At 49.9% G+C, this 26503-nt stretch overlaps 1 protein-coding gene and 1 pseudogene across 11 annotated transcripts in view; both read left to right on the top strand.

The window, feature by feature from the left end:
* The window catches only part of KIRREL3 (kirre like nephrin family adhesion molecule 3), a 624884-nt gene that overhangs the window by 573733 nt on the left and 24648 nt on the right, over nucleotides 1-26503 (top strand). For all 11 annotated transcript variants that reach the window (XM_060180147.1, XM_007539447.3, XM_060180153.1 and 8 more), the window contains 2 exons: nucleotides 15280-15437; nucleotides 24674-24824. In XM_060180147.1, coding sequence (XP_060036130.1) covers nucleotides 15280-15437; nucleotides 24674-24824 — 309 coding nt within the window. The remainder of the gene's footprint in view (nucleotides 1-15279; nucleotides 15438-24673; nucleotides 24825-26503) is intronic.
* LOC132535199 (U4 spliceosomal RNA) lies at nucleotides 9594-9904 on the top strand (annotated as a pseudogene).

The following is a 26503-nucleotide window of genomic DNA, read 5'->3' as shown; positions in this document are numbered from 1 at the left end:
GCCTTGAACACCTTTGAATGCCCATCCCTGGAGCAGTCCTGCCCTCTCACTTCCTAGGAGTGCCCCATGGGGGTCTCCACACCCTTCCACAGGCAGTCAGCTCCCTCTAGCCAAAGGGAGGAAGCAGCTAGCAGGGGTGAATCCTACAGATGTGAAAGGAGGAGGGATGAATGCCAGGCTCCTGCCAGGGAAGGAACCTACTGAGGCCCCATTCTCTCCCAGCCTGCTTCCATTAGGGAATAGTCTAAGAGTGGCCCCCACCACCACCGTCACACTTCCTCCTCTCTGCCTCAGAGCCAGGGCCCCCAACCTGCTGCAACCCTACCTGAGCCCTTCATGGGTCAGACCTGACTTGATGTCCCCCCAGCGATACTGACAGTTGCAAGGGGCCTTTCACATCTCTCATAGCCACCAGAAAATATGCATCACCACACACACCCCAGAAATGCTGAGCAGGGCTTTTCCATGGCAGAGAGCAGTGTTCTGTGCCCATGAAGGATGAGGATGGGAGGAGACCTCAGAACTCTCCATCTTACTAAACTCAAGATGAATATTCAACTCCCTGTCGGTAATGGATTCTAAATGCTGCCCTTTTTCAAATTTAGAGGAAAGTGCTTTTTCAAAAGCAGGCTCAGATCACAAACTAGCTTTGACCTTGTCCTCTTATGATTCTGGAGCAGACCTGTATGTGGCTGGTTTGGTCCATTTGCATACCACAGAAAGGTACATCGATGCTGCCTGGGACTCCCTAGAATGAATCTTTGTGACTGGAGCCTAGAGAAGCTGTCCTGCCCTCCTCGCTCTGTGCTACCAGCTGGTCTTGGATTCTGGGTTCCCAGGGACAAGGGACGACGCTCTCTCTTTGCCTTTCTCCTGAGCAGAGAGACACACCTTGATCAATTGGCCCTGTCTCTCCTCCGCTTCACCTGTCTGTCCCAATTTATCCCCCTCTCTGTCACTTCTCCCTCCTCACCCATCTCCTGTCCCTGCTTCAACCAAGGGAGAAATGGAACACATGCACGTTTTCATGATGCAAAGAGCAACCTCCCTAGTCTCTCCCTTCCACAACCAATTATCAGCATTTCTCATGTTTATTGTTTAAGCCTCCTAATAGGTGACCCTTTTGCCTGAGCCCCTCAATTTCTGTGCCTACTCCTGAGGCTCTCTACACCCACCCTCACCCCATTTCCATTTCCCTCCTGAGCAAAAGCCACAGAACTCCTCCAGGAAGTTGGCTGGCCAGATGGGAGCCTGGAGCAAAACCAACCCTATCAGTTCTGCTTTCTATTTCTGGCACACCTGCACACACTCATTCCCACCTCCACAGCTCAGCTCAGGCCTGGATTCTCCTTCCCAGCAGCCCCATTAGCTGATTGGGGGGAGCTGCTGGCCCGTGACATCTATATCAGGTTCCCAGATTGTCCTAATTAGTGTGACCTGTCCCAAGGGAATTTGCCATTTCATACTTGGGTTTCCATGTCTGTAAAGTTAGAATATTATGGGCAGGGGTAGATAGCACAATGGTTATGCAAAGAGACTTTCATGCCTGAGGCTTCGAAGTCCCAGGTTCAATCCCCCACACCACCATATGCCAGAGCTGAGCAGTGCTCTGGTATTTCTCTCTGTCTTTCTCTCTCTGCATCTCTCTCAAAACTAAAATAAAATAAAATACTTTTTAAAAAATATTATCCACAGCATGAGATTACAGTGAGAGAGAGAGAGAGGGAAAGAGAGAGAGAGAGAAAGAGTGAGGTGGGGGGGTGAAGGTTTTTGTTATTGTTTTAAATTCTTACTGCCAGAGCACTGTTCAGCTCTGGCTTATGGTGGTACCAGGGATTGAACATGGAACCTCCAAGCCTCAGACATGAAAGTCTACTGCATAAAACCACTATGCTATCTCCCCAGTGGAGATTTACTTTTTTTTTGCAGTGCTGGTGGATTGGACCAGGACCCTAAGTCATGCAAGTCCTGAACTTTATCACTGAATGATTTCCCCAACTGTGGATTTATTCAAAATTTGTTTATTTACCTGAGACAAAAGAGACCAGGGCTCTGCTCAGCTCTGCCATATGATGGCGCCACACATCAAGCCTAGATCCTGTGGAAGTGTGAGGTCCCAAATGCAGCCTTAGGCAGCACATGTACCAGAATGATGGTCTGGTTCTCTTTCCCACTCTCCTCCTATATCTCCCACTAACACATAAAATCTTTAACGGGGTTGCGTGGTAGAGCAGCGGGTTAAGCACACGTGGCGCAAAACACAAGGACCAGCATAAGGATCCCAGTTTGAGCCCCCGGCTCCCCACCTGTAGGGGAGTCGCTTCACAGGCAGTAAAGCAGGTCTGCAGGTGTCTGTCTTTCTCTCCCCTTCTCTGTCTTCCCTCCTATCTCCATTTCTCTCTGTCCTATCCAAAAACAATGACATCAATAATAACTACAACAATAAAACAACAAGGACAACAAAAGGGAATAAATAAATATTTTAAAATTTTTAATAAAATCAAATCTTTAACAAAACAAAAGAAAAACCGAGTCCTCAGGCATGCAAGTTCTGTGTTTGAGTCTTCCCCATTCTGGATGTGAGGATCAGAGGTGGGAGGGTGCCTGACTCAGCTCAGGGATGGGTGACGTGGGCAGGTCACTTTGTGCAAGAGTCCATCTCTGCCACGATACCTTGGTCCTTACTTCACAGGGCTCCTGTGCTGATTAAGTGAATTTTTTTATTGTTTTATTGTTCTAGTGGGATTTAAATAAGTCATTGGGGCTGGAGAGTCCGCATGATGGTCATGCAAAAGACTATCATGCCTGAGGCTCCAAAGTCCAGGGTTCAATCCCCTGCACCACCATAAGCCAGAGCTGAGCTGTGCTCTGCCACATAATAATAATACAAATAAATGTCAGCTCGTGCCACCTTGGCAGGCTCTTCCCTCAGACTCGCCACACTGAGCAGGAGAACCCCCAGATCAGGTCAAGGTGAGAAGGAGCTGGAGAATCTTGTGAGATGGACAAGTCCTCAGTTCCCCTAAGCACAGCCACCGAAGAAAGGCAGCCACTGTCCCACAGCCATCCACACAGGAACAGAGAGAGGAGCAAGTCCCATCCTCAGGGGCACCCAAGAAGGCCCCCGGAGTCTTAGCTTCTCCCTTCCTCCCACCTGCTCCCCCACACCTTTGTTCCCAAAATCCTTTCGTCACAACAAAGCCACCAAGAGGGCTTCCTCTAGACCTCCACACAGTGCACAGACCACACCTTGTACACCATCAGCCATGACTGGGACCATGTGGATGCAGAGAGATACCACATGGGCATGCACACATGCTCACACACTCACCACGCAGACATGCACACGTGTGCATACACTCACTCAAGCACCCCCCATGTGCACACACCTACACGCCCCGTGCCCCCTCCTTCCCGCTCTGCATGCCTCCTGTGATTTATCTGCTCAGGATTAATGAAACATCCATCTTCTCACTGATGAGCTGGCTCCCAGCCTCTTACAGGGGCTAATCAGAAATAGACATTCACTCTTGCAGATACAAGGGGAAGGCAAATGACTGTGCCACTCCTCTGGCCAGCATCTCTCCTGTACCTGCCCCAGCCAACACCCCCTCTTCACTGCTGCCCTGGCCTCTGCTTCACAGCCCCCAGCCTGCACCCCTTGGCCCCCAGCATGCACACTGCCCACTGAACCACCTTGCCAGCTGCCAGAGTTCTGGTTTGAACAGTGATAATAATATCCAGAGAATGTGAGCTGAATCTTACTCTGGTGCCAGGCTGAGACCAGGCACATATTAATTCACTTAATCCGCACAGGAGCCCTGTGAAGTAAGGACCAAGGTATCGTGGCAGAGATGGACTCTTGCACAAAGTGACCTGCCCACGTCACCCAGTCCTGAGCTGAGCCAGGCACCCTCCCACCTCTGATCCTCACATCCAGGGCTCCAGGTGAGAAGCAGCTGTCCAGGACCTTAGCCTTTGGAAGTCACCTGAGTCAGGGGCCTTTGAGACTGGCTGGACTCACCACCCTGAGCCTGGAACTTGCTCAAGTTCTGCCCTCCTCCCCTGCCTGCAGTGTCCTGGGAAGAATAGTGGAATGCCCTGGCCTTAAATGACCCCCTTTGCATCTTGCCCACAATCTCTCTCCTTTCTCTGTTTTCCTTTCTTCTTTTTCTCTTTCAAGTTAGGGACTCATACATGTGCCATTTTATTACTACTTTTTCATTCAGATAGAGAAGAGGAGAGAGAAGCTGGGTGGTGGAGCACCTGATTGAGTGCACCTGTCACCATGCACAAGGACCTGGGTTCAAGCCTACACTCCCCACCTGCAGAAAGGGAGCTTCACAAATGGTGGAGTAGGGCTACAGGTGTCTCTCTTTATCTATCTCCCCCTTCCCTCTCTATTTGTCTTATCAAATAAATAAGTATAAAAAATAAAAAGCAAAATATTAAAAAAGAAAAAGAGAGAAAGGGAGAGATACCCAGCCCAACATTGGCGCCGTAGCACCTCCCATACAGTGTAAGACACGAGCCCTAGCCCATTAACGATGTCTGTACCCACCCCCACCCACTCACATCATCCTTACACAGACCCAAAGGGGCAGGTACAGAGCTTCCAAAAATGAGAGAGACCCCTCTATTGACTAAGTTACATATAGGATGGACAAAAGACAGGCTGCCTAGTTACATTTAGGTTTCGGATCAAGCCACTGAAGCTAAAAATTATGTGCTGTTGATGTTGAAATTCAAGGTTAACTGGGCCGAGATGTGGGCAGTGGCTCAGAAGCAAAGAAGACAGTTGTTACTCCTGAGCTGGGGGCCCATTGGCTCTCAAGCTGAATAAGCCGTCTCAGACTCAGGTCTGCAGTCGGCAGTTCAGCTGAGTGCTTATGAGAGGGTTCACTGGTTCCGCTGGCTCACTTGGACCCGTGCATCCTCTCATCAGCGAGGGCCTCACCCTGAGGTGTGAGAATGTGGGGAGACTCGAGTGAGGGGTGCCAAGCCAGGCCATAGCATGGAATCACCCTTAGGGAGCACCAGGGCTTTTGCCCTGTGCCTAGTGAGCACAGGGCAGGGAAGGAAGGGAGGTCTCCACCTCCCCAAGGAGACAGAGCCTCACACCCCAAGCCTCAGGTGTTCTCCTCTCCCCACCCGTGAGGGGACAGAGTTCTCTTGGCAGCACAGACAGCATACAGAATGTGGTCCCACAGTGCATCACACTGACCCTGGCATCTGCGCAGTGAGGCTGGGTTTCTGTTAGATTTCCTGTTTCCATATGAGGAAAATGAGGCACAGAGAGGCAAAGCAACGTGCCCATGGCCACAAGCTAGTGAAGGGAGAATCCAAGATTTCAGCTCAAACCAACCAGCTTTCAAGTTGGCCTGGCAAAAAGGTGGGGGCACTTGCTGACCCAGAGGGACGTATTCCAGGGGCTACAGGTGATTCTTATCCATATGAAGAATTTTAACTGAAAAAATATGGGAGCCTGGAGGTGTATGTGACAGGGAGGGACAGGGGTCAGCAGGTAGAGAGGAAAACTTGAGCATGAGACCCCAGGTTCGATTCCTGGCACCAAACATGACAGAGTGATGATCTAGTTTGTGTTTTCTCTCTCTCTCCTCTCTCTCTCCCTCTCTCCCTCCCTCCTTCTCGCCCCCTAAAATGGGTTTTTCCAACAATGACGACAACAATAACTATAACAATAAAACAACTAAGGCAACAAAAGGGGAAAATATTTAAAAAATTAAATTAATGGGTTTTGCCAACAGCAAAAAATAAGTGATGAAAGACCTGAGAGGTAGTTCTCCTGGTAGAAGGCACACCTTGCTGTGCACAAAGCCCCATGTTTGAGCCCTGTCACCCCATGGAGGCACCGCAGCAGCAGGGAATCTTTGTGAATGGTGGAGTAGTGCTGTGGTGTCTATCTGTGATCATATGTGTTTGTGTGTGTATGAATTAAAAGGTCATCCAATGAGAAATGAAATCAAGCATAAACAAGGCCCCATCACTGAAAGAAAAAAAAAAAAAGGTGATGGAAAATGAGGCTAGAGAGGTTGACAGGAACCAAGAAGTTCAAAACATTGTCCAGGTGGCAACAAGGACCTCAGGAAGATTGTAAACAAAAGAGTACTAGGTACTCAGTCAACACTAAGTGAACAATTGAATGGATGGAGGAAAGATCAAACTGTTGTAAGGAAGATAGGGGACAATAGCTGTTAGTTTTAGAATCCAAGCAAGAAATGATGAGGGCCTGAGCCAGGGATGCTACTGGCAATGGAAAGAAAGAGGACTTTGAGAGAGGTTTCAGAGAATCAGCCAAGATGTGGGTAGCAATGCAGGATGAAGGAGAGAAGATTCCAGAAAGACTCACAAGTTTCTCATTCGGTATTTGAAAGGTAGTTCCACTAATTCTTTGAGGAGCCTCCAGGCTGTTGTCCTTAGTGGCTGTGCCGACTTGCATCTCGACCAGCAGTATGAGAGTCCTCTTTGATTGTTACCCACAAGTAGAATTTGAGTTGAAAAGGGATGGAAAATGTAGTTTTGTAGTTTTGATTTGTATTTCCCTGATGACTAATGATGTCGAGCCTCCATGTACCTTTTGGTCTCGTGTATAGAAAAATATCTGCTCAAAAAAAAAAAAACTGTTCCTTTTAAAAATCACATTGTTTTTTCTATGCAGCCCTATGATTTCTTTATATCCTTTGGATAGTAACCCTTTACCAGACACAATATTTGATTTGCAAATATTTTCTCCCATAGTGTGGGTTGAGTTTTCGTTTTACTGGTCGTTTCCTTTGCTGAACAGTTGGAAATTAAGTACTTTAGTTAGATGTTGGCCCACTTGTTTATTTTTTTGTTTTGCTGTCTTTGCTTGTAGTGTAAGAATCAAAAAAATCATCCCTAAGACTGATGTCCAGGAGCTCAAGTGCCTATATTTTCTTCTAGGAGTTTTTATGGCTTCAGGTTTTTAATAGATACACTAAGAAGCAGATCCTTTGGGCTGGGTGGTGGCACACTTGGTTGAGAGCCCACATTACTATGCACAGGGACTGGGGTCCAAACACTCAGTCTTCATCTGCAGGGGGAAATTTCATAAGTGGTGAAGCAGTGCTGCAGGCATCTCTCTTTTTTTCTCTCTCTCTCTATTTCCACTTCCACTCTTGATTTATCATTCCTGTCAAATAAAATAATAAAGTTAAAATTTAAAAAATTAAAAAGCAGATTCTTAAAAACCTACATTATTTGCAAGCCTGATTGGTTTTGTGTGCTGCAGTTCTATACTTTGGCCAGTAGGTGGCATGTCGGCATGCGTGAGATCCCTGGAAACTGGCAAAACAAGTGGCCCTGAACCTGAGAGCAGGGTAGTGCTAACAAGTAGATGTGAGTCTGAACAGCAGAATCCTTCATCCAGCCCCTAAGAAGACATCTCTCAAGCTGCCATTTGAACCAGCCCCATGCTTCCTTGAACTGTGTGAAATTCAGGTTGGGGATGGGAAGTTTGGGGTTTGATGCCCACTAGAAGAGCCTCTGTTGTGGGGGAGATATCTCAGCTGGTACAGAATGGGACTTGCATGCCTGCGACTCCCAGTTCAATCTCCAGTGCTGCATATACCAGAGTCGTGCTTAGATTCTTTCTTCCCTTCATTCATATGAATGAATAATATTCATATTCTCTCCCAGGTTTGTAAGAACTGTGACTCAGCTGCAAAACAGAGGATCAAACAAACCTGAAGCTGAATTCCAGCTCTACCACTCAGCAGCTGTGTTACCTTAACAATAACATGCCTTCCCTGAGCCTCCACTTCCTAATCTATAAAATGGAGATCCTGATATCCCTGCTTCTAGGATATTGAGGGAAAAACTAAAGACCCTTGGCTCAGAGCCTCTTGCACAACAACAGAATTAAATAATATTCTTAAAGTCAGTCAGTCCTACTGATCAATATTATATACAGTCCTTTACAAAGCTCTCTTCACAGTCTTCATATCATAAAGGCAATAACCCTAAGCCTGGCGCTATCTTTATTATCCTGCTTCCCAGATAAGAGGGCTAAGGTGGTCAGGTTATATAACTCACCTGCCTGTTATCACAGTCCATGAAGCAGTGGACTGGAGCCAGATTAGGCTCAGCCAGCACATAGGAGATGCCCTAAGCGGCCATGGCTGAATCACATGACGGGTGGAGGGTGGAGAGAATGTGCAGCACACCTCCATGGAACCAGTTAGACATGATATGGAAAGGCACTTGGGATTCTGTGGGGTCAAAGGCAAGAGTCACTGGAGCCAACTGAAAGAGCCAGAGAGGACACCCTCTTAGCTAAGCCTTGAAGGCTGGTTAAGAGGACCCAGCAGGGACAAGAGTAGGACAACAGAGCTCCTGAATCCCAAATTAAGTAAGTGCCAGAGCCAGAGGATGGTGCAACAGGTCAGGTACAAGCCTTGTCAAGCACAGGCCCTGTCCAATCCAGGGGAGCACTGTGGACAACACCAAGGGGACTCCATGGGTGCTGGAGTGGGGCTTTGGCATCTCTCCTCTCGTCTCTTTCTCTCTCTCCAAAAATATAGAAAGTAAATACTAGGCTGGAAAGCATTGAGCCTCATGAGACCTTAAGCTGATTCCACAGCACCATGTTTTTTTGTTTGTTTGTTTGTTTGTTTTTAAGGAAAGGGGGAAATGGCAATGACAAAGAACCTGTTATGAAACAGAACTGCTTGCTTCCAGCCCAGCATGGAGTGAGCTTACTCATTTCTCTAACTTAACCCAGAAGTCACAGTGGAGCAGGGCACCAGTCAAGGACAGTTTAAGAAAACCTAGAGGGGGCCGGGTGATAACGCAGCAAGTTAAGCACAGGTGGCTCAAAGCTCAAGGACCGGCGGAAGGATCCCGGTTCGAGCCTCCGCCTCCCCACCTGCAGGGGAGTCGCTTCACAGGCGGTGAAGCAGGTCTGTAGGTGTCTATCTTTCTCTCCCCCTCTGCCTTCCCCTCCTCTCCTCTCTCCATTTCTCTTTGTCCTATCCAACAACAACAATAGTAGTATCAACAACACCGGTAAACAAGGGCAACAAAAGAGATAAAATGGCCTCCGGGAGCAGTGGATTCGTAGAAAACCTAGAGTGGTCCAGGAGGTGGTGCAGTGGCTAAGGCACTAGACTCTCCAGCATGAGGTCCTGAGTTCAATCCTCGGCAGCACATGTACCAGAGTGATGTCTGGTTCTTTCTCTTTCTCATTAATAAATAAAATCTTTTTAAAAAAAAAATGTGGTCCGGGAGGAGGCATAATGATAAAGCTTTGGACTCTCAAGCATGAGTTCGATCCCTAGCAGCACATAAATAAAATCTTTAAAAAGATAAGAAAAGAAAACCTAGAAAGTGTTGACCTCAGAAGCAAATGGCCATAAATCCCCTCCTTTAACTTATTTACTCACTATGTACTTACCAAGCGCCTGCTACGTGTCAAGCACTGATCTGGATGCAGCAATAGTGACAGACAGAATAGAGACAACTGAAAATCTATCTTTGATGTCAGGGAACCTCTTTTCCATGAGGGGAGACAGTGAATGAGTCCAGTGAGGAAGAATAAGACAGGCTGGGGTAGCTTTGCACAGAGGCAGTACCATAGCCAATGAGCTTTATCCAAGGTGTGATTATTGCTCATTGAAAACTTTTCCCAATACTGCACCATGATGACTTGAAATACAGTCCAGGGGAGGGGTAGATAGCATAATGGTTATGCAAAGAGACTCTCATGCCTGAGGCTCCAAAGTCCCAGGCTCAATCCCCTGCACCACCATCAGCCAGAGTTGAGCAGTGCTCTGGTAAAAAAAAAAAAGGAAAAAGGAAAAAAAGAAAGGAAAATAAAAAAGAAATATAGTCCACACTGGCAATTTTTGACAGTCTCTAGGGAAACTGAAGGGAAAAAAATAGACAGGCTGGAAAAATAGCAAGGAATTGAGAGGCTAGAACACTAGGGGGATCAGGCTCACTGAAGATGTGACATTTAGGCTTCATCTCAGTGATGGGAAGACTTCAGCAGGGCAAAAACACAGAAAATAACATTCCAGAGGGAAAAAAAAAAAAAAAAGGGAACTTGGCTCTGGTGGCGGCTGTAAGGGCCTCCAGGCCACAGGGGGTGTGAGCCGGTGGGAGAAGCGTCGTCCCCAGGGCAGGTCTGGACTGTGGAGAGAGTACAGACTCTGCTCTGTATGGGAAATCAGAAAGTTTGAAATCAAGCACACAAAACCAAGTTAGGTTAGGTGTTTTGTTTTGTTTGTTTTTTACCAGAGTATTACACAGCTTTGGTTTATAATGGTGCTGGGGATTGAACCTGGGACTATGAAGCCTCAGACATAGAAGTCTTTTGCATAACTGTTACATTGTCTGTCCCTCCTTGTTTTGGGTTTTTTAAGATTTGTTCATTTTTTTTTATATTTTATTTACTTATCTGTTTATTTATTTTTGATGGCAATAGAAACTGAGAGGGAATGAGGAGATAGTGTGAGAGGAGAGAGAGAGAGAGAGAGAGATCTACAGCACTGCTTCACACCTCCTGAAGCTTCCCCCCTGCAGGTTGGAACCAGGGGCTTGAAGTTGGGTCCTTATGCACTATAATGTCCACCTGGCCCAAGATTTACTTTAATTGGAGGCAGAGACCAGACAGAGGCAGAGCACTGTTCCTTATGGCAGTGCTGGGGACTAAACCTGGGACCTCAGAGCCTCAGGCCTGTGAGTCTAGTGTGCTGCCTTTGTGCTATCTTCCCAATACAGATTTCATCTTTAGTTTTTGTTTTATTTACTTATATTTTGTTATGAGGAGGGAGTTGGGGGGAGAGAGAGAGAGAGATACATGTAGCACTGTTTCACCACTCATGAAGCTCCTCCCCTGCAGGTGGGGCCGGAAGGCTTGTATCCAGGTCTTTGTGCATGGTAATGTGTGCTCTCAACTGTTCGTGCCACCATCCGGCCCCACACATCCCGTTTTGTTTTGTTTTTTGTTTTAGGCCCACTCCAATCCTGTGTGATACATACACTGTGTAAACTGAGCCCTGCCCCCTAAAGAGCACAGGGTCTGCGAGGCTCCCCACCATGTTGACCCAGGGCAGAGGCTGGCCCAGTCCACTTCCCAGCCCCTGCACTATTGACCTCTGTCAGCACATGTGCATTGACCAGCCGTCTGGGCTGACAGAGCAGCTAAGGAATCCTGGCAGCCCAGCCAGAGAACTCCTCACAAGCAAATGGACCATGGAGGAAGCTCCCACAGGGCTATCCCAGGGCCTGATGCCAAGAGAAGCTTCCTCGAAGGGCCAGGAATGGTGGGCCCACCTGGCAAGCCAAAAGTAGTGAGTCAAGTGAGCCGGGGGTCCCCCAGTCTCGGCACAGTGACCATCAGTCCTGGCCTGGGCAAGACCCCTTTGACTACACCCAGTGACATCCAGTGTGATGACAGTCACCCCTAGCAGAGGCTCCAGTCCAGACATTCAGAGCCTTCAGGTCCTGGGAGCACCTTTTTGAGAGCAAGGAGTTGCCTCTCTAAATTATGAACGACAGGAGAAAAAGCAGCCCGGAGCCAACCACTCCTTAACTGACAGGGTCTGCCCACTTTCAGAAGCAGTTTTTGAGAAGCCAGTTTCTCAAGAGGGACTATGTTCTCACACATCCAGCCCCTGTCCAAGGTCAGGCCGTGGTCTCCCCCAGACCGGCTCCTGGCACCAGAGACCCCCCAACTCCAACCGGGACCTACTCAGGCTCTCTCCCCTCAGAATCTCCCATAGGTGTCTCCCGGGCCTCAGTCACCCAACAGTTAATGTGTTCTTCCTCCTGACTGACAACAAGCACAACACCAAAACACTCAACTATTTTTATCGCTGGATTAATCACAAAAGGCGAAAGCTTCCACCTTCCCTGTGATTAAAAATTAGGAGACCAAGCTCTATAGTGGTTCAGGATAATAGTTGGGGGGGGCATGAATAATGCCAGACTCCCCCCTCCTGGCCCCAGCCACCCCCATCTGAATAGGGAGATAATGAGCATCTCCCCTTCCATCAGGGGCCCAGCTGCCAAGAGTGACTGTTGATTTTTACTCAGCCCAATGACCCCCCAAACATCCTCTCTCCTCACCCACCCAGCCCCACCCCCCAGCCCATCTGTACCCCCTCCTACCCCATCTGGTGTGCAGCCAGGCGAAGGCCAATCAATAATGCATAGCTACATGAATAGCCGGCATGATAACCACTTATTTGGGAAGATGTAATCAGGACCCATTCTGAGAGAGAGTAGGAAAGCTGGGTGCTCACGGAATACTACCCACTCCCTCGAGGCTCTAGGTCCCACATTCCAAGCTGAAGCCCTAGAGAGGATCCCCCACCTGCCCCTCTCCAGTCCACTCCAGAAACCCCAGGCGTTCACAGGGTGAGGCATCTCCTGTTGGGGCCAAAGAAGCACCCCAGCTAGCTGCTCTGGCACTTCACTTCCCAGTCCGGTTCAGGACTGACAACCCCTCAACTTTCTACTTCCTGAGGGGAAAAAAAGATGAACCCTCAGGCCTTTCAGGAGGCACCCAGGAGGGCCCCTCACTGAATCTGTTTTGGGAACAGCCCCCGCCCCTCTCTGTGCTCCGCCCCTTTCTGTGCTCCACCTCTCTACCACAGCCCAAAGCACTGCCTCAGAGATAAGTGATTCTCAAACTTAGTGGCCCTCTGAAACTCTGGAAACAGTGAAGGGCTCTTGGGGTTCCAACCTCCAGAGGTTGGGATTCACTCCATGGCCTGACAAAAGGACCTTCTTAAAATATATATAAATATTTTATTTTCATGAGAGTAAAAGAGACCAGAGCACTGTTCAGCTCTGGCTTATGGTGGTGCTAGGGATTGAACCTGGGGCCTCAGAGATTCAGGCATGAAAGTCTTTTTGCATCACCATTATTCTGTCTCCCCCAGAAGCTTCTAGCACACAGCAGGCAAACATGAACTAATGTAGGAGAGAGCTTAGCAGAGGCACTGCTGGCCTCTCCTGGTCCTGTCTGAGGAAATAAAGCCCGGAGAGGGGCCTGTGACTCTTGATTCAGGGCACTTTCCACAGAGCCAGCCATGGAGCGTCTGTTACAAGGTTAAGTCCATTACTCCTGGCCCTCACCAAGCTCTGGGAAACGCCTCCATCCAGGACACCCAGTGGGCAGAAAGCAGACACCCCATAAAGAAGGCTGGCACCCCTACCGTGCCCACCCCTCCCCACTCACCACCCTGCCTGGAGGGAATGCTCCCTCCCTGGCAGCTGTCACACCCACACCATCTGCAGAAAACCCTCATTAGCTTCCCAGGGTTCTCTGGCCACACCCTCACCCTGGAGCTCTGATGAGGGTGTATGAGGGGGCGTCCCCAACGTCCAGCTCTCACCCACCATCTGTACTGCCCCCCACCCTGCCTTGGTTCCAGAGTGGAGATTGGGCAGGGTTGGGGGGTTGGAGGAGGCCTGAGAGCTCCTGGCCAGGCTGGAAGGTGAAATCATCTTTTCCTGGAACCAGGAAGGAAGGAGGCAGAGAAACTAGCAAGAGGATGCTGCTTTGGGGTGCTTCCCTAGACCCCAAGGTTTCCACCCCACCCCACCCCAGCTCCTGGCATTTCCTGGGGCCTGAGTAGACATGAGAGCCATGGGAGGAGAAGGTCCTAGGCAAGGAGGGGAGCCAAGGCCAAAGAGAGAGCCCAGCCTGTCTGAGCACCAGCTTGCTTGTTTGAGGCCCTGGATGCAATTATCATTTGTCAGAGCAGAGCAGTGCTTGGGTCTCAGTCTCGCCCTCTTTCCACTGGGCCAGGGCTAGGAGCAGAAATATTTGCTGGGCTTCCCAAGCCCAGATGGGCAGAGGCTCTTTGTGCTATTGCATTGCCATATTTATTGTTTTCCCCTCTTGCCTGCCCTGAGCAAATGGGCTGTTCAGCCCCTCCCAGGCCTCCAGTGAGACTGACCCAGCCCCTGCCTGGGATGAAGATCTGGGGGAGGGCGAAGAGGCTGTGTGACCTTGGACCAGGCCTTGACTTCTCTGTGCTTCTTCTGCCATCTATCATAACTGACCATGCTGTGTCCCCTGGGGGTCAGAAGGGACTCCATTGGAGCCAGCAAATGTTGGCAGCATGCTCATCAGGCCTAGCTCAGATTCATGGGTTCATGTGCGTCCCTCTCCGTGTCTCAGACCTGCTCCCGGGAAACAGAAATTAGTGGGAGAGTCAATCTGACTCAAGGAATGAGAGGCCAGAGCTGCTCTGCAAGGAGAGAAACATTTCATCAAGAGGGGCAGCCTTCAGCAGGCTGCCAGCCTTGGCAGTACCTGTCACCCACACCCTCAGGGAAGGGACCTGCCTCTTGCCCCAGTGTCAGGACACCAGGCTCCCCACTCACTGTGTCACCTTGGGCAAGTCATAATGCTGTAGAGGCTGAGTGTCCAGTCTTGTAGTGGGGATGAGAACAGTGTGTGGATTAAATCAGACAATAGATATCATAGTGATTTGTTTCAAAAGAAAGGAAATAAGGGGCTGGGAGTGGTGCACCTGATTGAGAGCACACAATACAGTGCTCAAGAGCCCAGATTCAAGCTCCAGGTCCCCAGCTGCAGGGGGGAAGCATCACAAGTGGTGAAGCAGGGCTGCATATTTCTATCTCCATTTCCCACTTAAATTCTCTCCTATTAAATTTATACTTATTTAAATATCAAGGAAGGAAAGGAGAGAGAGAGAGAGAGAGAAGGGAGTCAGTCTGGTGGTAACTACTAGCTTAAGCGCACATAGTGCGGTGAAGCGCAAGGACCAGTGCAAGGATTCCTGTTCAAATCCCTGGCTCCCCACCTGCAGAGAGGTCGCTTCACAAGCAGTGAAGCAGGTCTGCAGGTGTCTGTCTTTCTGTCCCCTTCTCTTTCTTCCCCTCTTCTCTCAATTTCTCTTTGTCCTATCTAACAACAACAAAATGGGAAAAAATGGCCACCAGGAACAGTGGATTCATAGTGCAGGCACCAAGCCCCAGCAATAACCCTGGAGGAGAGAGAGAGAGGAAGATAAGACAGCAATCAGGTCTGGGTGGCAGGCTGATGAGGGCAGCCCTGGCCATCTCGGCTGTGCAGCCTCTTAAATAAACATGTGAGGCACTTGTCTGAGGCACTGCTGCCAGGGTCTCCCCACAGTCATGCCCAGGCTCAGGTGTGTGTTCAAGTGTGATGGTCCCTGCCATCATCCTTTAGAGCTCCCTCTGCCCAGTCAGTTTAGAGCCAGATGCCTGACCTCACTCCTCCTCTCCCCATAGTGCCACCCGACGACCCTGTCATCCTTGGGGGGCCTGTGATCAGCCTGCGGGCCGGAGACCCTCTCAACCTCACCTGCCATGCAGACAACGCCAAGCCCGCCGCCTCCATCATCTGGCTGAGGAAGGGAGAGGTCATCAATGGGGCCACCTACTCTAAGGTGAGGTTTGGGGGTGGGGGGGTGCACCCCATTCTCAGCAGCTTTTGCTATTTTATTTTTTACTTAGGCAATCTAAACTTTAATGGAAGGATAAATTCAGAATACAGTACATGATATTTAGCATAGTTTAAAGTTAAAAGCTGTTTTACGTTTTGTGATCCTATTTGTGTATTTTTTAACATTTTAAAATATTTTTTATTTATTTTCTCTTTTGTTGCCCTTGTTTTTTTGTTGTTGTTGTAGTTATTATTATAATTGTTATTGATGTCATTGTTGTTGTATAGAACAGAGAGAAATGGAGAGAGATGGGGAAGACAGGGGGAAAGAAAGATAGACACCTGCAGACCTGCTTCACCACTTGTGAAGTGACTTCCCTGCAGGTGGGAAGCCGGGGGCTCCAACCAGGATCCTTACACCGGTCCTTGGCTTTGTGCCACCTGCACTTAACCCACTGCACTACCACCTGACTCCCGTGTGTATTTTGTTGTTGTTGTTGTTGACTTAATAATGATCAACAAGACTATAGGATAAGAGGGGTACAATTTCCCCACAATTCCCACCACCAGAGTTCCATATCCCATCCCCTCCACTGGAAGGTTTCCTGTTCTTTATCCCTCTGGTAGTATGGACCCAGGATCATTATGAGGTGCAGAAGGTGGGAGGTCTGGCTTCTGTAATTGCTTCTCTACTGGACACAGGCGTTGGAAGGTCAATCCATACTCCCAGCCTGTTTCTATCTTTCTGGAGAGGTGAAGTTCCAGAGTACATTGAAGTCATCTGTCCAGTGAAGTCAAGATGGCATCATGGTAGCACCTGCAACTTGGTGGCTAAAAAAGCATTAAGATAGAAAGCAGAATAAATTGTGGTCCATGAGATGTCGCAGTGGATAAAGCAGTGGATTCTCAACCATGAGGTCCTGAGTTTGATCCCCAGCAGCACATGTACCAGAGTGATGTCTGGTTCTTTCTCCTCTCCTATCTCTCTCATGAATAAATAAATAAGTCTTTAAAAAAGAAAAAAAGCAGAACAAATTGTTTAAGAATCAGGAATCTAAAGGTAAGACTATAGCAGATGAGATTTGGGGTCTCCATTTGGGGAAAGGCTAGTAGGTCTCTCTGAGGTGTATTCCAAGAGGCCCTATTTTTCCTATTGATCTTCACAAGAAACCAGAGCAGTGCTCATCTCCACACACAGCAGGACCAGGGATTGAGCCTGAGACCACTGGGACCTCAGACATACAAGTCCTTTTTGCTCATGCTGTGCTGGCTCCCTGCTCCCTTTTTTCTTATCTTCTCTTTGCAATTTTTTCTTCTTTTTTCCTTCTTTTTTTTCCCCCAATGGTCTTTATTTGTATGAAAGAGATTCAGACAGAGAGGGTATCACTCTGCCGTAGTGATGCTAGGAACATAGTACTTGCAAGTCCTGTGCTCGACAGCTGTGCTGCCCCTACCCCACACACCCACCTCTGGTCACCTTTGCTTTCTCTATGTTCTTCTGTGGGTTTTTTCACTATCTCTGTAACTCTCTCCCTCACTCTATATGCATCTCCTCTTTGTATGCTCTCTTTTAAAAAGTTTTTTTTTTTTAATTTAAAGAGAGAGCCAGATCAGTCTGGCATATTCGATGCTAGGGAATGACCTCAGGGCCTTAGGCTTATAAACCCAGCTCCCTACCTGCTGTAACACCTCCCGGGTCACAGTACTCTGTCTCTTTCTTTTTTTTTTTTCTTTTTTTTATTGGGGAATTAATGTTTTACATTCAACAGTAAGTACAATAGTTTGTACATGCATAACATTCCCCGGTTTCCCATATAACAATACAACCCCCACTAGGTCCTCTGAACTCTGTCTCTTTCATGTGACTTTTCTTGTCTCTCTTCTTCTCTTTCTCTTCCTGAAGTGATCGCTGAACTTGGTCAAGACCCAAAATATACAGAATGGCCGCAAAAGGGGCCTTGGGGATAGAAATAGCCAGAGTCTTGGCTTGCCAGATACAACACAGGATAAGTCTTAAACAACTTTTTAGTATTAAATATGTCTTAAGTATTGTATGCCATGCACTATGGGCTTACTTTTTTGTTGTTGTTGTTGCCTCCGGGGTTATCGCTAGGGCTCGGTGCCCACGCTATGAGTCCACTGCTCCTGGAGGCTATTTTTCCCCTTTTGTTGCCGTTGTTGTTTATCGTTGTTGTCATAATTATTGTTATTCTTGCTTTCATTGTTGTTGGATATGACAGAGAGAAATCGAGAGAGGAGGAGAAGACAGAGGAGGAGAGACAGACAGACACCTGCAGACCTGCTTCCCCGCCTGTGAAGCGACCCCCTCCTGCAGGTGGGGAGCTGGGGGCTCAAACCGGGATCCTTAAGCCAATCCTTGAGCTTAGTGCCATGTGCGCTTAACCCACTGCACTATCACCCAGCCCCCGGGCTTACATTTTTTTGACTATGCTGTTCCAGTAAATTAATCTAATGTTTCACTCATCTCCAGCTATATAGCTGAACCACCTCCCCAGCCCAATTTTCATTTCATATTTTTGAGAGAGAGAGAGAAAAAAAAAAAAAGAAGGGAAGGAGAGAGTACTCTACCATTTGTGGGGTTTCTTTGGTGTTCTTATGTGGTGCCAAGGATCAAACGCGGGCCTAGTACATGCTAAGGCATGTGTTTTATCTACTGAGCCATCCTCCCAGTCCCCCAAAATTTGATGATCTGAAATTCAAATTTAACTGAGTGTCCTATATTTCACTTTCATTTGATAATCTGGCCACACAGCCACCGCTCTCAGATAGGTTCTGCCCTGTCCAAGCTGCCTGGCTCAGGAGCCAGGGAGATGAAATATAGTCCAGAATTTCCCACCAAGGCCTGCATTCTACTGTGCCTACTAGCAGGGGCACTATTCTCTTATTCACAGAAGCACCATGAGCTGGAAAGTCACAAGGTCACAGCATGTGGTGAATTGGCCTCTGTATCAGCAGTAAGACTAGTTGGCCAAATTAAAAACAAGAAACAGGTCTGGGCACAAGGACCTGGGTGGGTTCAAGCTTCTAGTCTGTCTGTCTCTCTCTCTACCTCTCTGTTCCACTTCCCTCTCTATGTCTCTCTGTCCTATCAAATAATAAAGAAACAAAGGAATGAACCAGTCAGCCCCCACCAGAGTCCACGCAAAATAAAACTGAATAGAGTTGTTTTGCACACAGAGCCTTGGAGTTGAATGTGCAGAAAGGAAGCACAGAAGGTGGTACAAGGCCCAGTGGTGGGGCATACACTTTGCATGTCTGAGGCCCTGGGCTGCATCCCCAACACCACAAAACAAAGGAACAGGAAAGGCAGGGGAGGAGAGGCCCCTTCTCAGCTGATAGAGGTAGGAGCCACAGTCCCACAACATGCACAAGACAGCCTCCAACACATGGGCCAGTGCCCCAGGAAGCTGGAGGTCCAGACCTCCCTCCTTATGCCCCCTCCAACCCCACTACTGGCTCCTCTTCCTGGTTCCTGGGAAGCTGAGTGAGGTCTTTGTCACCAGTGGGGGATATGAGGACAGTCACTTCTGGGAGGGTGTGCCTTCCCCATAGAGGAACCATTCCCAGGGCTTTGGAGCCAGGCCTGACCCCAACCAAAGCCTGGCGCCAGAGTGCAGGACAGACGCCTTCTGTGGCCCGGGCCCATCCCAGGGCAAGCTGCCTAGAGAGATAACCCCTCACACACGTCCTGGGCTGAGGCCACTCACTGTTATGAAACACAGAAATACTGCCCAGAGAATGTATCATCAGAGGATGAAAGGAAGGGAGTGTTCATTCGAGGCTGGGCATCGATCCAGGCCCTCCCTGAGGCTGAGCCAGCTGGCCCCAGCCAGGATCTGTGTCCCACCAGACACTTGCCCCATCTGGTGAAGAGAGGGGCCAAAGTCACAGCATGCATTCCAGTGGGCCTGGACTCTGCATGGAACCTTAATAAAGTCACACCCTGGGCCTCCATTTCCTGTTTGTAGGGCAGAGGGTCTGGGCTAGATGTTCTGCACTGGTTAGCTCCAGCTGCCCTCCCTAAGTGTGCAGCTTCCACAGCAAACTGTGACCTACTCTGAGCACTTCTGGGAGCTAGAAGTGCAAGATCCGGGTGCCAACAGTGGATCAAATAGAGCAAAGACACAGGAATAGTGCAGATTCAGAGAGAGAGAGAGAAGGGGGTGACCCAGGAGGGGGTCAAAGTCTTAGGCTCTCAATCATGAGGTCCTGATTCATTCTCCAGCATCACATGTGCCAGAATAATGTTCTGGTTCTTCCCCCCCAAAAAAAAATTTTTTTAAGTGTTTTATTTATTTTATTTTTGAGAGAGATGTAGAGAAAGACACAGAGAGAAACACCAGCGCACTCCTCTGCTCTGGCTTATGGTGGTGTGGGGGATTGAACCTGGGACTTTGGAGCCTAAGGTCCAGAGAGTCTCTTTGCATAACCACTATGCTATCTAACCCCCCCTCCATAAATCTTAAAAGAAAAAAGATACATGGAGACAAAGAAGTATTCTCTTTCTGACTTTCAGTTGTAAGTCACTTCTTCCATGTCCACATGTGTGAAAAGAGAGCTTTTGGGGTCAGGGAGATAGTGAGGCAGTAGCACAGTGGACTTGCACAATGAGGTCTCAGGTAGCCAGAGTCAAGCAGTGATCTGGTTTCTCTTTCTCTCCCTCAAAAGTGAGTAACTAAATATTGAGAAAGAGGTTCTCCTTGTCCCGTTCTCTTCACATAAGGACACCAGTAGTACTGGACTCTAGAACCCACTCTTATGCTGTCATATAACCTTAACTACTTCCTTAATAATTCACTCTGCCTCAATTTTCCTGGTTGCCAAAGGGGAGTATGACCATTTTGAGACATAGAAGGAAGCTCTCATTTCTAACACTCTGTAAAGAGCCTGGCCAGGAGGTAGGGTCCCAGAAATGTCAGCTGGTCCTATGGGGTTCCCCCCAGAGTTCAGCATCCCCCATCCCAACTCTCCTTCTTAGGGGTCTCACAGCCTGGGCTTTCTGAAAACCGTCTTTCTGCTGTTCCATCCTTTGGTCAGCAGGGGAGGATGATGTTGAGCCTGGCCCTCACCCAGCACAGGCTGGTAGTGCTTCTCTGAAACACAGTGCTGCCAAAGCCCTCATGATGTGGGTGCTTAAGTGGGTGCCCCAAGCTCCCAGCGGGTGCCTGGCTGAAGAAGCACAGAGCAGGTGGCAGGTGGCCCCCTCCAAGTCCTGCTTCCTGGACACCCAGCCCCTTACCCACCTTCAGTGGGTGAGGGGCATGGAGCCATGTGCAGTCGTGTGGAAAGCCAGCAAATGCACAGGCTGGGTGGGCAGTGCGGCTTCTGAAGACCAGGGAGGATGGTGTGAGCTGAACCCAGAGAGGAATCCTGGGGAGTGAGAGAACAGCTTCCTGCTCCACCGGCTGCTTCCTGCTGCTTCATCCCAAGTGCAAGGACTCACCACCTCCAGCCCCACTTCCCTCTCCCTTCCACTTTGAAGGCTACCTGTTATGAGGGTGCCCACCCCCACAGCCACCCTAGCTTCCTGCAGGCCCTTCCTGTAAAGAGGTCTGAACAGCAACCCCCAGGGCCCAGCTCCTGCCAAAGGCCCCTCTCCCCCAGTCAGCCCAGCACCCCCGGTAGCCCCCATCTGTCCACCTTTAGGATCTGGAATTGGCCCAGTGTCAGCTGTCAAACACAGTCTTGGTGGCAGGCATCCCTTCAGAATTGGAGGGTGGCCCCCCCACCAGTATTAGGGCTCCCTGCAGGGGCAAGACCGGTGTGATTTCCCCACTCCTTATGCCTGCACTCCATCCTGGTGACAATAAGCATTAGTGGGTCCCCCAGATAGGTGTGAAAGAGGGGAAGCAGAGAGAAGGTTTTAAAAAAATAAAAAGGGACACAGCAGGTGGGGAGGTGAGTGAGGGTGGAGAGATGAGGCTGTTGCCAGGCAATCAGGCTCTCAGGCTGCAGGCTATGTGCATATCAATGAGCCACCCAAACTCAGCTTCCATCCTCCCTCACCTGGGGTCCTGCTCTTAGGATTCAGGGGAGCTTGAAACTGGTGGTGCCCAAGCCAAGTGGCTCCTCATTAATAAGGCACTTAACTCCCTGAGCCAGTTTGCATGCTAATGGGGTTGTTTGTTTTGGGGGGTGCAGCCTCAGGATCCATGGGTGCACCCTTAGAGCCAAATTCAGGTCAGGGCAGAATGAGGAGTGGTGGTTGAGGGGAACAGATAAAGGATGCAAAGTTTGGTCTGCTGGGACCTCGAGGGCCAGGAAGTGCTATGGTTTCATTTGCAAATGAAGTATCTTGTGGAAAGAGGGAAAGAAGTGTCTTATGGAAGAGGGAAAGAGCTGGATGGAGAGGTGGAGTTGAGGGAAGAAAGAATGAAGGAAGGAAGGAAGGAAGGAAGGAAGGAAGGAAGGAAGGAAGGAGGCAGGCAAAGGAAATGACAGACCAGCCCAGGCCCAACAGATTCCACCTGGCCTCACTGACTCAGTTTCCTTCCCATGACTACCCTGAGGACCTGGAGAGTCCACCTAGGACCTGGGGGCCAGGGAGAGTGGCCCCCATATGGAGCCAGCAGAGTGTCAGCCTTCCCTCCTGTCTCCCCTTGGTTAATGAATACATCTCCCTTTGCTCTAATTAGGTGGAACAAACAACTTGAGCCACAATTTTTATTTCCCAGAAAAGCACACGCCTAGACACAGTAAATATGTCATTAATCATCATTGTGAGGCCGAGGAGCACCCTGGGTGCTGGGAGGAGGGGGGTGCAGCCAGAAAGCCTAATTAGATCCCAAGCCTGCTGGCACCCCTCCCAGGACACCCCCAGTCCAGCTCAGCTCCCCTCCATCCCAATGCAGATCAGTCTAGGGGCTCTAGGCTAACTCAAATTTATATAAATGCCCCTTGTTTGCTGGAGGAAAAGGAAGAAAGGAAAAAAAAAAAATCCCAGGGCTTCCACCCTACCCCAATGGCTTATTTTCATGCTGGAAATTGTTCTGATTATCACTGGGCTATTTATAGCTGCCTGAGGTCTCCCAAGAGGAGCCTGCAAGTGGCTGCTGCTGTAGTGCCCCTGCTGCGTGGGGGGGGGAGGCAGGCTGAGGGGGGGGGGAGCCCAGGCTGACGGGGTGGTGGTAGCCACACTCTCCTCACCCCTCCCCAGGCCTCTGACTGAGCACCTTGCTCTGAGGCTGCTCTGAGACCTCAGCCCACTGGCTCCAGGGACTGGCCCAAGTGGCACCACACTTCCCAGGAAGGGGGCCTCAAGCCCTTCCCTCAGGGAGCCTGCTAGGCCCTGGTAGGTGGGAGTACCCAGGAGAAGAGCAGGGGTGTGGGCTCTGCCCTGTGGCTCTTTGACTTCCAGGAGGTCCTGCCTCCAGCAGGATGCCCTGTCTTTCAGGGCTGCTCTGGGGAATGAACCTGGGCTGCAATCTCCTTTTTTTTTTTTAAGATTTTATTTATTTATTCATGAAGGTAGAAGGAGAGAGAGAGAAAGAACCAGACATCACTCTGATTCACTCTGATACATGTGCTGCCAGGGATTGAACTCTGGACCTCATGCTTGAGAATCCAATGCTTTATCCACTGTGCCACCTCCCGGACCACTGCAAGCTCCTTCTAACACCCAACCCCCCCTCCAGCCCAAATTCTCATTCATCTATGCATTTTTTTCTCATTCATCTATGCATTTATTTTTGAGAGGGGGAGAGACAGACATAGAAGAGACACCATAGCACCAACACAGCACCACCACCATCTAGAGTGGCATCATGGTGCCTCCATGTGGTGCTGGCACTCAAACCAAGGGCCTCGGGCATAGCAAGACCTGCACCCTACCAGCTGAGCTATCTCCCGGCTCTGGGTGTGTTGTTCTAGACAGAGGCTCCCCTGAGTCCTGCTCTCCTAGAGCTGGAGAATGCAAGGGCTGCCCAAGTAGAGAAAGGCCACACTGAATGGAGAAGCCCACAGAAAAGGTTCCAGCACTTGCCTTCTGCCAGCAAGCTCAGAGCCCTGGGGAGCTACTAACTAACTCTTAACTATTTCCACCTTTGCATGGAGGCCATACCAATCACCCCTGGGCTCTCCGGGAGCCATGGCAGGAGGGAGGTCAGCTCAGGGCTCCAGTCCTTCAGAGAGCCTTTGCAGGAGGGACAGCATGCCCACCTAGTCCCTATTCCCTTCCAGGGCAAAGAAAAACTGAGCCCAGTACCCCTCATGTGAAAGGGGGTCAGCTTCATTCTTGCGATCAGAAATCTGAGCAACAAGTACTCAGTTCAGTCCTGAGTACTAGACAGGTCTGATCCCTCTGGAAATGGCCTTTCTGCACAGTACACCTCCCCAGTCCCTGTTTCTCCTGTGAGCTCACATGCAGAGCCCCAAAGTGACATGCAGGAAGGAGGTGCAGGGAAGCGTAGGGGTGACTGCCCAGATGGGGACAAGCTGCAGAGTGACTTCATGGTCCTTGTGAAAAGGCGACCAAAGGCTTTAGGACTTGTGTCAGTTTCTCAGGGTTGTTATCACAAAATGCCACCAGCCTAAGGCACAAAAATAGTATCTCCTGGTTACGGAGGCCGTAACTCTGAGACCGGGGCTCAGCAGGGCCAAGCTCCCTCCACATACTCTTGGGAGGCTCCTCCCTGTCTGTTCCAGCTCTTAGTAGCTCCTGGCAGTCCTTGGCTTGTGGCTACCTCACTCCACCTCTGCTTCCTCCTTCCCTGTGCCCCCGTCCCTGTGCCCCCCTCCCTCTCTCTTTCTACGTGTGTGTGTGTGTGTGTGTGTGTGTGTGTGTATCCAGGACTTCACTGCCCCCTGACTTCTTCAAATACAGAGAGATAGGCAGAGAGAACATGTGTGAAAGAGACCACAACACCAAAGCTTCCTTCAGGCCACACACACGGCAAAGCAGCACACTAGCCCGGTGAGCTGTTCCGCCAGCCCTCCAGTTCCGGTGCCTGTTCCCTGCACGCACAGGTCACCCAGATTTTCATACACCGCAGGCTGGAAAACTTTCTCCTGCTTCCTCCTCCTGCAGCTCAGCTCTCAAACCAGCCAAGCAGCCCAGGGCAGCCCCTTGCTCTACATGGACTCTGGCACCCTTGGGTGCCCTCAGCTGCCTGGCATCCTCCCACTACCCCCCTCCTGTTCTCTGAGGCCAGAGCCTATTTCCCCCCCATACCCACACCCCAGGTTGGCTCATCAGAGTGACGGTCCTCTCTCCCCACCTAGACCCTGCTGCGTGACGGCAAGCGGGAGAGCATCATCAGCACCCTCTTCATCTCCCCGGGCGACGTGGAGAACGGACAGAGGATCGTGTGCCGGGCCACCAACAAAGCCATCCCCGGGGGCAAGGAGACCTCAGTCACCATTGACATCCAGCGTGAGTACAGAGCCCAGGGGCTGGCGGGAACTCGCACGCTCCACACCCCTTCCTAAGTGCAGACCTGGCTGCACTGGAGCTAGAAGCACAGGCACCCCAGCCTGTCTGGGTCTGCATCTGTGGGTGCCCAGAGGACCACCTCACCCTTCCTGCCATGTGGAGGACAAGCACCACAGATGAAGGGGCTTTGCAGGCATGTGAGGGTCCCATTCTGCACCTGCTGAGCAGTCCAGCAGGTGGCTAGAGGCTGGCAGGCCACCTGGGCTCCAGAATGGAAGGATGCGGAGCGACCTTGGGGGAAGGGGGCAGCAAAAGGTTAAGATTGACTTAGTTTCAGTTGACTCATGCTTTGCACATATTGCCTCACTGAAATTTTTTTTTCTTAAGCTTTTGTTTATCGGATTATCAGAAAAGTAACAGCACGTTTTTGCAGAGAAAGCATACAAAAATAGGTCGTGACTTTTCCAATAACCCCGTATTTTTGATAGAGACAAAACTTGAGAGGGAGAGAGGGAAAGAGAAAGCATAGCTTCTCCAGTTGTGAGCTCCCTCCCCACCCTCCCTGCAAATGAGAACTAGGGGTTTGAACCCAGGTTCTTGCTCATGGTAATTCTTGTACTCTACTGGAGACCCACCGCCGGGCCTCTAATGAGAATGACTGAGCAGAGAGAGCGTCACTCAGATACACGCAGTGCTGGGGAGCTTGGGTTTGCAAGTCCTGCGCTCTGTCACTGTGCCACCTCCCTCAATCCTTATAACAGTGTGGATGAGACATGACTGGTCCCTATCTGGGGAAACTGAGGCACCCAGTGTCTCTCTCTCTCTTTTTTTTTTTTTTTACCAGAGCACTGCTCAGCTCTGGCTTATGGTGGTGTGTGTGTGTGGGGGCAGGGGGGTTGAATCTAAGACTTTGGAGCCTTAGGCCCGAGAATCTCTTTGCATAACCATTATGCTATTTACCCCCACACACACACCACCGCCACCACCACAGTCTCTCTGTCTAGTCCCAAAGCTACATATTTCCTGTGTGGGTGGCCTAGCTCTGGTAACCTCTTTTCTTTTTTCTTTCTTTTTTAATTTTTTTACTATATTTATTGGATAGAGACAGCCAGAAATTGAGAGGGAAGAAGGAGAAAGAGGAAGAGACAGAAAGACCTGTATCCCTGCTTCACCACTTGTAAAGCTTTACCCCTGCAGGTGGGGATCAGAGGCTTGAACTGGGTCCTTGTGCCCTGTAATGTGTGTACTTAACCAGATGTGCCACCACCTGGCCCCTTTTCCACAGAGCCAGCCCCTAGTGTGGGCCACTTGTCACAACAAGCAATGACTCCTTAAAGCTCCAGAAGTCACCAAGAGGCTTTCTAAGAGTCCCCCCAAGGTGCTTGGCACCCCAGAAAACAAAGGCCCCTCAGCCAGGTGTGAGCTGCCTCACCTCTCATTAGACGAGGGAGGCACTAGATGTCAGCTCTTGGGGCTGCTGCTCAGTCCATCTGTCAACCTCCCTGTGCCTCAGTTTCCTTCTCTGCGCTCAGAGTGAGATGAGGGGGAGACAGGTTTATGTCACCCAGTGGCTGTGACAATTACATTCAGTCCTTGTGATGTTTCTGCCAGGATGCCTGGCATCACCACTTAGTCCTGGCTGGGGTCTCCCTGGCCCCCAAAACCCTAAGCAGGCAGGT

This window comes from Erinaceus europaeus, chromosome 20 (assembly GCF_950295315.1).
Source record: "Erinaceus europaeus chromosome 20, mEriEur2.1, whole genome shotgun sequence".
Taxonomy (NCBI): domain Eukaryota; kingdom Metazoa; phylum Chordata; class Mammalia; order Eulipotyphla; family Erinaceidae; genus Erinaceus; species Erinaceus europaeus.
This window is presented reverse-complemented; position numbering and strand designations above follow the sequence as displayed.